The sequence below is a fragment of the Ostrinia furnacalis genome, unplaced genomic scaffold (genome assembly GCF_004193835.3).
Source record: "Ostrinia furnacalis isolate ACB-3 unplaced genomic scaffold, ASM419383v2 OfSCF4102, whole genome shotgun sequence".
Classification (NCBI taxonomy): domain Eukaryota; kingdom Metazoa; phylum Arthropoda; class Insecta; order Lepidoptera; family Crambidae; genus Ostrinia; species Ostrinia furnacalis.
In genome coordinates this window covers 184,940-199,607 of record NW_021134341.1, presented here as the reverse complement: position 1 = coordinate 199,607, position 14,668 = coordinate 184,940, and the positions used below count along the sequence as shown (strand labels likewise).

Sequence of the window (14,668 nt, the reverse complement as noted above, 5' to 3'; positions counted from 1 at the left end):
AACGAATTAGTAGTTCAAAGAAATGAGTAGTATGAGACTTATAAGATTAAACAAAAGCCCATGTCAATCAAAAAAATGCAAAAATTGAGCGGAATTTTTCGACTACAATAATGGCGTGCTCGAAATTATGGACTTTGTTTTTATGGAGCATTGTTTGTCGGTATTTTTAGAATACCGACGGTCATATTGGACAAGTGTCGGGGTGGCTAATGGCTTACACGTCACCAGGAGTGACAGACAGGGATGAAGCTCTATCTCATCAAAGGCTGTCTCTTTCGCAATGTGCTTCGTACCTTTGGGGTTGGGTTACTTATTCCTAGAAAATGATTGATACTGATAGGGTTGAAATTGCGGTACCGGTCAATTTAAAACTTCGATTGGACCTACCATACTCTGAAAATATGAGCTACTAATGATGTAGCAAGTTAGATGTGTCGTTAATATGAGTTAGCATAGTGTAGCAAACAGGTGCGTTCGCATTACTGAGCATAAGATCCATAGACCAATACTTTACGTCAAAATTGTATTGGGCAGTAATTTCTTGAGGCTTTTTCTGCCTTAGTTTTTATGAAGTTCGGTAATCAAGACCTCAATACGATCGCCTTGGAACATCTCGTTTAATTTATACGAATTATAGCCCAATGGTGACCGGTCCGGCACATTTTTGGCTTTCGGCATTGGACATCGAGTGCTCTGTCCTTATTCGGTACGGCACTCGCGAAATTAACGGAAAATGCATTCTACTCGGTAATCGATTTACACGCCTGTCCGGCAATAAATTCTCCTGAGAGTTATAGTTGTCTAATTGCCTTATTCGAGACGCAAGAGTGAACTTTTGTGGAGTTTATTGTAATGCTGATTACGCTCGTAAAAGATGAATGCCTGGCTTTGTGTCGTGGATCACAAATGGTTTGCTTTTCATTTTGGTTGCATCTTATTCTATATGTAATATTAATTACAATTCGTTCAGGCGGTTCGACGGCTAAAATTTTAAACCTGCTTTGTTTATAGGTTTAAAAATTAAAAGAGAGTCATTCAGTCTCAAATAAAGGCCGATCACTAGCACGAATATAAACCGGTGTAATAATGTAGTAAACTCGAGGCAACACAGCGAGAATTGTGGCAATTTCTCTTAAGCTTCGGCTTAAAAAACTAATGTATTCAAAACAACGCATGATTCAACCCGACCCGAATCACGTATATTTTTAGATTCGCACCGTTGACAATTATTTTCGCCGCTATTTGTAGTTCGGACAACGGAGCTGCAAGTGTGAGATCCGCTGCAACAAATGTACGAAAGTCTGCAACCAACATAGCCGATGTACTTTCTAGTTTCTACATTCTTAAGCGCTTAGTTCATGAAGCGGAAATCGAAAAAGAATAGAAACGAGAAGTTCCCTGTACACATTGTAGATTTATGAAAAAAAAACGCTTCAAATCTTTAGGTACGAAGCTATATGGGTCAGTGGGTTGCAAAAGATTAAGCAGACGGATACGATTCCGTATCAAAGTAAACATGACAATGCGACCAGATTTGTGAGGCCTGGATTGTGAATCATCAGACGTGCATCCATTGTTCAACAATGGGGGAAAGGTATGATGAAAATATGACAAATTGCTTTTCTGTGAGAATAGGAGAATTGCGAAGATGTCGTATAAAATGACTGACCCAGTAAAAGATCGCCTTTGCCTGAATGCTTTTCTACGCCAAAATTAAAACCAAACAAGACACAGGATTTAGATACCTGCAACCTGCCACTTTTACTATAATTTCATTTAATTTGCGAATATGTTTTTTGCACTTTTCCGTACAAGTCAGTGCCCCACATCAACATGCATCATCTGAATTATTTTTACGATAACGTATCTAAAGTGGTTGTTTTGATGAGCATAATCGCTGACTTAAATATTGCATGTAGCTAAATCGCCACCCTGCACCGATTAATTATGTAAGATAAGATAGCAAGTTAAAACCAAACCACACTAAGTTCATTGCCTACCAAAACTACATATCGAATATCGATAATCGTAGAGCCTTTGACTCGCAGTCGTATCCCCTAGCAGATTATTCCAGCGACCTCGATAAAAAGTTGCGTGCTAGAGCCACCGCCTGGATATGTGTGTCATCATGATTTCCAGTCTCCACGTTACGTTCTAACACCAGAAGGCAGCTAGAATTCCATGAATATTCTATAACGTTTTGCTGTTGCGATATCGACACACTGACACTATACAGAGTGTTCATTACTGTTCATGTAAGTATGGACCAATTATTATTATTATTATTGGTTTTTGGGCCTTTATTTGCGCCAACTCGACCAGGTTTGATCTATTGTGGCAGCCCTTGTCTTTAGAGTTCACTGCTTAGTCCCGTTGAGTCTATAAATTTCCAGATTCTTTGGAGCGTGATATCTGCTATCTCATCCAAGTATGGACCAAACAAAAAGGTTTGATTCGACGGCTCAAAAGCAATAACTCCTCCAAAAAAAAATTTAATCTTTTCATAGAAATTGTCTTTTTTTGAGAATTTGGTTACTGTTTCTGCAGGAAACTTGTTGCATTTGCATATTATAGTTGAATCAATCCTTTTTGTTTGTTCCATACTTACAGGGACACCCTGTATATTGAAATTCTAACATTTGCCCGTCATTGAAGTAACTCCAGCACACTTAAAAGTTCAAACATACCGGTACTAATTGATTGATTTATTACTAGCGTGTGATTAATGCAGAACGTGCGTTCGTTAAAATCAAGCACGATTTTTTAATTATGAAATGCATCCAACTTTCGGCACGGATGCACTTTGGATGATGCATCCCTGAAGAATCCAGATGCTCTTTGAAAAACAAGTAAAAACCGTAATTTTTGCATCACTGCATTCAGTTTTCCTTCTCTTGTTTCAACAATATTGATTGTAAAATGTAGCGGATGTACTGAGTTGAAAGTAAAATAATTAGGTCAAAAGCTAGTGGTATACACGCTAAAGATATTACTGTTGAATGTTTAATAATTTTATTTTCCATTATGGAGCAATTAAGTTCATTGACATAGATGTAGAAACAACACAACATCTCCATTTAAGTGTTTATTGCATTGTATCCATATAGAGATCGCCCACGCATAATACATTTATTATTACTACAGTTAGAAACGATTTAAAAGCGCAAAAAATATAAAATAAACTCATCCATAATTACCTGCTACGTACGAGCAGTTTTGTTTATAGTAAGTAACGGTTTCGTGGCAAGTTCTAACAGTATACATAATGTATTTTATAATAACTATTGGCTGTTATTGAGAAATACGTTCTTGAACTAAAATTATATCCTAAAAGTATATTCACATGCAAGTATGGAAGGTAATTAGCAGCAATAACTTAAAACTTGCATCGCCGAACGAACACAAAAAATCCAATTGAATTTCAAATTGATTCATTCAAGCCACCATGAAATCGGTAACTTTCAACTGACCAACCAAATTGGTTCAATGATGACCGTTACATAATTTAAACTGACCATTACAACTTAAAAAAGTTAACTTAAAGTTAAAAACGAACAAAACTGAAAAAGAAGTTACCTGAAGGTAAGAAATGGAGGTAATTTCCAAGATGGTGTAAAAAATCACACAAAACACAGCACTTGGTCCTGTATTTAGGTTTATCACAATGATCAAGGTACCAGGGGGTCAGAAAACGCAGGAGATATCGAATGCACCTGTTAGTGCGGCGCGAGGAACGATACTGGCGAGGCGAGCACAGGCGCACGCGACACGTCACGCGGAAGCCGGTTCTGAACCGGTAGACTCGTACGAAAATCGCGATGCATTCGCGAAAAAAACGAAATTCGAGATGAAGCCGAATTTAACAATCCGGAGAACAAAAAATACAATTCACTGCAACCGCAGATTAAAATTGCAAATACTCATATTGAAGCCAACATTGGCGAAGCGTAGCTAAGTGTCATTTTTCGAAGAGTTTTAGAACAGTTTATGGAGATTAAAGAGAAAGTCCGCGATGCTAACGTGACATGAAAATATTGAGCCATAATGTAGATTGATTATCATATCAGACAGGTTCTCTGGTGTGGGCAGGCAGATGTATGTTCGCTTCGACGATAAAAACTCTTTCTATTCAAATTGATGGTTAAAGATCATTGTACAGATAATGCTAATTTCGAACTAATCGACAAACTGATTCCTAACCTAACAATATTGTCAAACGTTAATATAATATTGAAGTTAAATAGACATTATAATACATCGCATGACTTCATACTTATATTATTGAACGTGTACTTCGTTATCATAACAACTGACTTTGTTAGTCATTCAAGTCAAAAATAATTTTAATTACACTGTTCGACCTTGCGCGTATTTGTGATTTGAGACAAATTGCTTACGTTGATAAGACAATTAACAAGACAAAACCAATGACTTCACTATCACCACTAATCTTGTTTGTGTTATAAATACATACATTCTGCTTTATTGAGAATATAAAATTTATTCAAACAATGATAAACGAGGATTATATTCCACGCCAATAGAGTTCTCATCAAGTTCAAACAAAATGAAAAAATACTGGTGACATAATGACAAATGACTGGAGTTTTTTATGTTGCTCGAACAGGATAAAGAAGAGGCTACAGTAAGCAAATCGTAAAACGAGATGGATGTTAGTTTAAATAAAAAACATCGAAAGCCTCTTTTCGGCGTATTCCTGTTCATGGTTTTCAATTTGTATTCATGATTACACAAATTCATGGAATATTTTTTCATCTTTCCCTCCATTGACATAGCTTGATTGTGAAACATCCCATGGGCCGCGCTGTCATATTTTCTCCTCAACCCCCGAGAGAACCAAACTTTCCAACATAATATTTTTCGCTTTCTATTATTTATTTTGTCTAATAAAACATTGAAGAGAGAGTACATACGTTTCTATCTATTACTTTCTTGTTCAATAGAAAATTGAAGACATTCGTTGAGCAATAAGCAAGTTAAAAGTGAGTCAATTCCGTCGACAGATGGGATCTTCCGAACAGTCCAATTTCCCGATCAAATTATCCGTCTGACACGTGGCCAACTACCGAAAAGCATGAGGGTCACGAAAAAATTGGCTGACCACTTCGGTCCGGAAACAGCAGAGAAAATTGGACGCAATTTGATATCTACGTACTTTTTGTTTCTCACCGACTACTGCGGGGACTATGTGACCTGGCCCACTTTCCTTCACTAAAGCCTGGTTACAGAAACAATACAATTTCACACAACATAATCCATTAAACACATGGTCACTATGTTGTTTTGTACCTCGAATAAGGAACTTAGATTGATTATACCTCGACATACATAATAAGTATGTTTTGAAGACGCGGATCGAAGAAACCAGTTCGATATTGGCGAGATGAAAAATATTTGTCTTTCTTCTGTACAAACATTCTTGCAATAAGCATTATTTGAGAAAAACGGATCATAAAGTTAATTTATTATAAAATATTGTCCATTTAACAGAAATTAGTTATTTAAGTATCTAATTAGTAACGTACATAAATAAAGAATTGTCTAATGTTATATTTATTACTGCTATGTAGTTTCTCGATCGTTTGCGGTATACTATATTTAGTTGAGGCAATTTGTGATAATAAGAATATAATATTAACGGAAGTGCAATGAAATGAGTACTTCGTATTACTTCAAAAGGAGCGCCTATTATTTAGATAGCGTCATTAAGGTAAGGTACCTATTGGATAAATGGCAGGTTATTTAAAAATCGCGTATCACCGCAGGTTTCCATCTATTTAATCTAATCTAACCACAAGATCACAAAACTGAGAATTAAGATACTGGCTTCGGAGAAGTTTTTTTAAGGCTTCCATTATCTCGTGTAATCGAGGCCTTGGGGCCTTCACGAAATAATTCAAAGCAGACCTAATAGGCTCCTTGAGTTTTAGAAACCACGTCTAATGCAACGGAAATTACAATTTGTGCAGTAATTGGATATGAATATTCACGGTTCGACGGACATTGCGATCGTTGCACCGCCAGTTGCACAGCAACTATGTTCATTTTATTGTGCACACCTGCTTTTAGTTATCTAATAGCAATTACTTACAATCAAACTTAATAATTATACTTCAAAGTACTGTTGACTAACCTAAACAGTTTCTAACCTTTCGCAAAGTATATTTTCGTTTTCTGATAAGCGGTGGACTTAAATTTTACGAAAAAGACAGTGTAGGTACCTACGGCAGACACATCAAGTACCAAATACTGTGGCAACTTATAAGGTTACAATAAGGACGATTTGTCTGATGTGTCCATTAAAGCTTCAGCAGCACCAAGTCAGCTTACGACCTTCAAAGCCCTTAATCCTAATAGTTTAATTTTTACTTTATCATCGTCATCATCATCATTTAATTCTGAACCAAAATCCACAGACCGACTTGTTCAAATGAGACATAAAGGGAAGCAGTTATAAATTAATGTGCTTGAGAGATAAAAAAGCTCAATGAAGGTAAGACATGGTGACTAACGGAAACTTTGAGCTTTATTCGGAACGAACGTGACGACATTGGTACTGGTACAGACAGATGCAAAAATGTGTCCACTTTTAGACATTTTAAAGTAACTTTCGACGATATTGTGGTATGAGTAAGGACTTTGAGGATAATAGAAATTCGGCTGGGTGGATGACCTCTAACCAACTCTTGGCTTACATATTTGTGTTGTAACTTTTCAATACAGCCTGTATGACTGACCACATCTAGAGAATCCGCCAACAAGTAGGTACCTATTCGATTCATTTAATTTTCCATGAAACCTATAGGTATTTTCTTTATGTACGTTTTATAACATTTCACGTCTGATAAAGTATTTTTTATAAAGAAACCTATTAGTGGATTTGCATGACATGAAAAATTGGTCTTCCCTACTACTTAATGACCCACGCAAAGCACTTTGCCCAATATCATGGGCCATGGCCCCATGAGGACGCAAACTTAATGGCTAGCGTGGGCCCAGGTCAAGTCCAAGGGCGCATTAGCATTATCAGCAATTCTTTACCTATTCTATGTTTACGTTATTTCCGATATTTGTATGTAGGCGGAGGTTGTTGTTCCATTATTTCCGATGTTTAGATGTAGGTGGTACCTACCTATTGGTTGCTATGACTTATAACAGTTCACATCTGTTTTTATGGTTTAGTTAGAGAGCTAAGATTTTATCTGGAGGTTTGATCAGCGGCGACCTTTAGAGAATAGAACAACAAATGAATGATTTTCTACAACCAAGGCTTTAGCTGACGTACTTACCTATAAAGTCTATTCTTCCGTAGGTTGTAGGACTTGAAGGTAACAAGAGGATATCAGAAACAACCCTAAGCAAATTTTATTTTTTATACTAATTTGACTCTTCGCAAATAGCACAGGTTGTTTTTTGGGTGAGATATGCTACAAAATAACAAAAATATTGACCTATGACCCCAGAACAATCTCAACAATAGCCCCTCAAAATAAACACGACCGACATCAAGGAAGATGGCAAACCACTAAAAATAGATCTAAGGTCCCTTGTCCGAGCCGACGGATCCCCCAGATGTATCACTTCCTATTCGGCTGGGGCCCTCGATATCATTTGTGACCTAGTTCCAACCAAGGGCCTTCCTCATTGCTTCAGTACTACTGGTTATTAGGAAAAGTTCAGGAACTAATTGATTTTACGCTCAAAATTTGCGAATGACTCTTTTTCCCAAGTGCCAGAACCGCAGAAATAGCTAAAATTAACTAAATATAATTAACTATCTACTGCTGGAACTTTAGTTTTAATACGACAGACAGCAAATGCATAAAAACTAGGGCATAAAAATACCCAAAAAGATTGATTCATACTGTTTAATTCATAGAATAGCAATTTGTCATTGTTACTAAGTGCCATGTCAGTAAACCACTTAGCAGATCCAGACATGACTGGAAAAGACAACATACGTCCGAATTCCGATGTTCCTTTGATTCTGGATAATCAAGATTCAAGAAGATAACTACATCTCATCCGACAACTTGAGAAATAACACCCTGGAAATTATTTATGACCAGTATGGGGAACAATGAGGACAAAAGAGCATTTCAGTAGGTACTGTGGCAAATAGCAGGCTAGGTACATTTTTTATTTATTTTGTGCTCACTAATTCGAAACTCTGGGTAGGGCACCGACTAGTTGATGGCACAATTGATGGTCAGACGCAGTGAAAAAGACGGTGGGCGGGAGTATACATCGTGCGGACACAGCATATGACCGCAGTCTGTGGAGGAACACTATAAAATTAAATATTGTCGCGATCCTAATCTGTGCTGTGAGGGACCGAGAGAGGAGAGAATTTGAAACTAAGAACAAACCCTATGCAGGTACAAACTCTCTTGAGTTAAAATTAAGTTTGGTTTTATTGGCTACATACCCTTGTAATAATGCATTTTTTTACAGAATTTAATTTCTTTAACTGTTACATTAATAAATTAAATATTTACTATCTAAGCCTTTTACTTTCTATTACCCTAACAAGTCTGTAACATTTTCTGACTTTACTTCGATTATCAGTTAACATGACTCATTTATTGGAAACTTCCATACTACAATCTTATAAAATAAATTAACTACCTATCTACCTACTAAGGTATTGTTTGATTTGTAATACAAATATTTAATATTACTTGACTACTTAATAGGAGTAGTGTTATTATAATGATGTCATATTATGTCTCCAAATTTTTAATATTACTTGACTACTTAATAGGAGTAGTGTTATTATAATGATGTCATATTATGTCTCCAAATTATATCTCAGTCAATGTTGGACGTATTCGTTTTTTTTAAGTGGATAATTTTTACCTCATAAATAAATAGCTGCTACTTTCTGCTTAAATCCCTGCTTGCAATGGTATCTAAACATTGTCAATAAATAAGACGCCTGGCCCAAGCAACTACACATAGGATGATTTTATAAATGCTACTGACAACACCACTCTTGTAGCGGAGTTTTGGGCTGACACTGTATACGTTTGTTGTCGACACAATAAGAAGAAGAAAAAGAAGATGCAAATTTTTAAGTCTATGGCATTTTCATGGTATGTAAATGATAAATTATTAAAATAACAACAAACCGAATATTACTTTAACTCTGCCACTGCTTCGGGCCATGGCAGTCCTGTTGTGTCAATTTTGACAATGGGACTGACTGACCGATTCACTTCAATATTCACTCATCACCATACAAGCACTTTTAATCTCACACCATTTCACACCAACCTATTTCTTTGGAATGTTGGTAATAGGTATTTATTTAATTCATGTTTTAGAATTTTTAACACAAATAGATCTAACGTGAATTTATAAACATAAACTAACTTAATTTAGTTTAAGGCACTAACTATTCAAATAGCAAATGATGACAAATGGAACCCTACCATAATATTTTGATGGCAGTATAAACTACACAGAAAATAACTAAAAATGCAGGAAAATATTATCTTACCAAAGGCATTCCTGTGCAATCCTACTACTGAAAAATATTTTACTTGGGTAAGGTAGTTAGTTAAAATGTTTCCTTATACTTCTAAACCAGAAATAATATTTTATTGAAATGACCTACTACTTTACAATTAAGTAATAGTACAGAGGCATTTCCTATTCAATTAATACTTTCGATAAATCACTGGAAATAGTTGGTGGATAGTGCACATTTTTTTTTATTAATCGTGCAATAATAAAGTAATAACTGCTAATAAAGAATAGCGAACAACGACGTAAACTTAGAGTGTTAAATTTGTTATTCATAAGTCTATAATTAAATATTTACAAAGGAAAATAAAAATAAAACCGTTACGTACCTTTTAAAAATCACAGTCAAGGCAGGTCAACAGGAACAAAGTAGGTTGATGTACACACAAATTAACATAACAAACGCTCATGCATTGTCTCATCCATTGAATCACTAAGCACTAAGTACAAAATACCCAAAAAAATAGATATCACAATTATTTTATTTACCGGACTATTCAAAACATTAAAAATTATTTTGCAAATAAAATTCACAACACGCAGAGGATTCTTGCGAAAAAGTGACAGATCGACAGTTTTTTTTTTTCAACTACTGACATGAGGAGCCACAGATTAAGCTGAGAAAATTAAAGGATTGACTCTTTTTAACCCTATAAACTAATTAATTTATGCAAAGTAAACTTAATTATGCCCTTTAATTAACTTAAAAAATGCCTATTTAATGATTTTATCTTTTTTGGTCGTCTTATAATGATTTACGGTATACAGCGCCATCTAGTATTATGTTTATGTATTTACAACTCAACGTTGTACAGCGCCATCTAGTATTGTGTACGTACAAGTTTACTTGGTACAGCGCCATCTAGTATTATTGTGTGTATAACTCTACGTTGTACAGCGCCATCTAGTATTGTGTATTTACAACTAAACTTAGAACAGCGCAATCTAGTATTGTGTACGTACAAGTTAACGTGGTACAGCGCCATCTAGTATTGTGTTTTCATAACTTTATATTGTACAGCGCCATCTAGTATTGTGTTCATAAATATTTTCATTTAATTATTTTTCACTAGATGGCTCTGTTCTTAGGTATTTTTAACATGAAGTTTTTCAAAAATACTAACTTGCGCTATCAAATTCCACACCCAATCGGGGAAAAAAAATACCAACTTCGATGAAATTATTATTACTATAATTGAATTAATTAAACTATTACAATATTTCGAGTTGTGCCTGTAGAAATATGCATCTATCTTATTTATGACTTACGGAATAAAAAGTTAATTAAAGCTACTCAAAGTTTTGCAGTTTTTCAAAGTTGCAAAGTTGCCTTGTAGAAAATTAGAAATTAATGCGTTAAACTTTACTGAGCCATTATGACCCTTCGTCAGATAAATAGGAGAGGTTCTATCCTATTAGGTTTCTTAAAATGAAACAATACACCATAAAACTGAAACATTTTATTTAAATTATAACTTCTTTCATATAAATAATGCTCTCTTTATAACTGGAAGCCTCTACATAAACATAATATAGGTAATTACATAAAGCTATAGGACAAAATACAGAAGTTTATTTAATATAGAAACAGAAGTAATTTTAGATGCAGGTCGTAGTACCGTGGTGGCATTCAGTTATCACCTATAAACAAAATTACACTTTAATAAGCAGCCTTTATTACACTGGTGATGGTTACAAAATAATAAGAATTAGAAGAAAAGAACAACTTTTATTTTAAGCTCGTAGCTTTTACAATTTTCAGAAGGGCTCTAAATTCTCTTGACTTCAAATAATAATGAAATACTCTTAACCAGAGGTGGCCAACTTGATTAGACATAAGTACGATCTAATGTTTACTAACGAAACCCTGGGTTATTCTATCACTTACATACTTCTTGAAATCTTAAATGAAACAGAATAATTTAGTACACAATCATGTAGTATTTTTTACCTTGCCACGATCGACTGGACTAATATTCGCGATCGACCACCCCTGCTCTAAACAAAGCGATGAAAAATGCGAATCAGAGGCGGGGCAAGACCTAAATTTGATGTGGGCAAGACAGATTTCGCGAGGCCTTGTTCTGTGGCGACCTGAAGACGGATTTTATGAAATAAAAACCGGCCAAGTGCGAGTCGGGCTCGCGCACAAAGGGTTCCGTAGCAGCAAATATAATAAACTTATTATGTCAATTTAATCAACCTATCTCAAAAACTATAAGAGATACTTTGATCAAACCAAAAATCGTTGAAAGAGTTAATTAGCATGCATCACCTCTATTTTTTTTAGAATTTTATACCCCGTAGTTATAAAAATAGAGGGGGGGGGACATACTTTTTACGACTTTGAGAGCTGATATCTCAAAAACCGTTCACTTTAAGAAAAATGTTTTTTAGAAAACTTTATATCATTTTAAAAGACCTTTCCATTGATACCCCACACGGGTATGTACATCGAAAAAAAATTTTCATCCCTCAGTTACATGTATGGGGGGCCCCACCCCCAATTCTTTTTTTTACTATTTAGTGTCATAATTTTGTAGCGGTTCATACAACACATATTCCCATCAAATTTCATCACTGTAGTACTTATAGTTTCCGAGTAAATCGGCTGTGACAGACGGACAGACGGACAGACGGACAGACGGACAGACGGACAGACGGACAGACGGACAGACGGACATGACGAAACTATAAGGGTTCCGTTTTTGCCATTTTGGCTACGGAACCCTAATAAAAAAAAGGGTCAAAGGTCTATACATTGACAGTTTCTGATTTCTTGATTCAGTGATTATTTAAAGAATAATGTCCGTCACTTAAAACCGTGTTGTTGCTTAATTTTGTGTTTGATTATGGCTGAATTTGTTTGGAAAAAAATATATTTTTATTTTTAACTACATTGTTTAGCTATCAAGAATTTATATTTAATAGTCAATGTTCGTATTGTGATATTGTCATCTCCACCTTGTATACATTTTTTCAAAATTTTTGATGCGCGAGGCCCCTTGTACCGCGAGGCCGTAGGCGGTGGCCCACGTCGCCTACGCCTTACGCCGCCTCTGATGCGAATAACAGGCCTCCCCAACCCGTTTGGCTAGCCAGTGGGAGGTGTACTCACTTAGGCCAAATCCTTCGTTTGCCTCTGGAAAATTATAAAAGGTCATGCTTCTGCAATGAAGACTAAATGACCTGATGATAAATGAAATAAGCTATCTTAAATATTAATCATTTACTGTACATAAATTATACAGGTTGTTAGGTAAATGGGTATGAGCCGACACTAGCCCATGTTAACATGGTCATATAAATGGTATGGTGAAGTCAGAAAATTGATATCTTCATTTTAATTATTTTATTTTTCATACAAATCGGATTTTATAAAATTAATTTTGTATGAAAATTAAAAAAAAATGATGATATCAAACTGATTACACAATACCATTTATATGACCATGTTAACATGGGTTAGTGTCGGCTCATATACCCATTTACCTAACACCCTGTATAATTAAAATTGATCTTTTCTTCTGATATACTAAGTAATGTAAAATGTAATAAAAATAAACTATGCCTCAATAATTAACATGGGTTAACGGATTATGTAAACTTATGATTATCGGTATACACAACTTCTAATAAAATACAAAAAAACATGCAATAATAAACAAACGGTAAAATAATTAACACACGAATACATGCTTAAAAAGCCATTCATTGTATTGTTTACAAAAGTTTTACATTTAAAACATCCTTTGATCGTTGTTTTGGCACAGAAACTAAGAATTATGTATGTGCAACTTATTTTATAATAAAAAGGACATAAAAATAACATCACAGTTAGATAGCTAATGTTGATAAAAAACTTATGATTTTATGTTATTGGAAGTGGTTTCCAAAAGTGCTTAAACTATTGAATAAAAATAAAAGCATCATAATTTCAAATACCTAATTTAAACTAGCTAGGTAAAAACGAAAACTTGCTAAATAATGGTTGCTAGTAATAATTATAAAAACATAATCTTATTTCAGCCACAGGACGTCCAATGCTGAACATAGGCCAAAATTTTCAGTTTCTTACTAATAAATATATTTATGAAATATAGGTTTACATACTTACGTAACTAATACATAAATGTAAAAAAAAGTTCATTGTTTTAAAAAAAATTGATTCGTCGTCCCTATAAACTTTTATTTCGTTGTTTTTATCATAATAAAAAAAATAAAGATATTTACCTACAAGTATTTATTTATACGTAATAATGATAGCCATATTTCAATGAAAACAAGTTTTCAGTGAAATAATTAGTATTAGGAAAAAACATTTGAAAGTAGCAAAGAATGAGTACTAAGTACCTAACTTATTTTTTTTTTATTGTAAGTAATTTACAATGAAAGCTCTCTTTAAGTTGAAGTACCTGTCTTAATATTTGAATAATGCATTAAAATTTAATGCGATCAGGATTCGTATTTTTGGACGATTTAATCTCAAATCGCGTATTCAGTGCTCCTAAATTATTTTATCCAATTTCTGAATTCAAATTTTCAAAATGCCGTAAGTTTTCAATCAATTTCAAAATACAGGTCCTGAAGCTTTTCTTCAACATCTATCACAATCAAAATAATTGAAATAGGTAGGTATACTTAACTAATCGTAACTATAATTATTTTATTAATTATTGTTTTTAATTTGCCTTTGAAGACGAAATTGTCTGGTACTTTAAAGATATCGACGAATATTTTTTTGTATATAGAAACCGCTTTCGTATCATTCCTTAGAGATTTCAGCGATTGCAATAGATGTTGAATTTAGACAACAAAGGGCGTGTTAGATTAGATTATTAGCATAGCGATAATAGTGACAATTGCGAGCAGCAAGCCCAGTAGCGTCAGCCAGTCCAGCTCTGCCAAGTGTTGGGAGATCATCAAAGTGTACGAGCAAGCTAGCATCAACGTGCCAGTGTCGTGCCAATCGCGCTTCGACTGCGCGCTACTGCCTGCAGAAACAAAAACGAACACACAAAATTTAAACTACATCTAAAAAAACAAATTAAACGACAAAAAAAGCGGGATGCGAATGGTTAAAATGAACACCAAATACCGTGCATGAGAATGGGCCACG

At 34.7% G+C, this 14,668-nt stretch overlaps 2 protein-coding genes across 4 annotated transcripts in view; both read right to left on the bottom strand.

Moving 5' to 3' along the window:
- Window positions 1-10,123, bottom strand: part of LOC114358692 (uncharacterized) — a 211,595-nt gene extending 201,472 nt beyond the window's left edge. Inside the window, exon 1 of the mRNA XM_028312712.1 lies at window positions 9,879-10,123. The gene's annotated coding sequence lies outside the window, so the exon portion shown is untranslated. The remainder of the gene's footprint in view (window positions 1-9,878) is intronic.
- An 871-nt stretch (window positions 10,124-10,994) lies between these two features.
- The window catches only part of LOC114358693 (uncharacterized), a 152,239-nt gene continuing 148,565 nt past the window's right edge, over window positions 10,995-14,668 (bottom strand). For 2 of the 3 annotated variants that reach the window (XM_028312714.1, XM_028312713.1), the window contains exon 3: window positions 12,993-14,543. In XM_028312714.1, the coding sequence (XP_028168515.1) occupies window positions 14,380-14,543 (164 nt within the window). In that variant the 3' untranslated portion in view covers window positions 12,993-14,379. Of the gene's footprint in view, window positions 11,191-12,992; window positions 14,544-14,668 lie in introns of those variants that run through there. The other variant, XM_028312717.1, reaches the window with a different exon arrangement.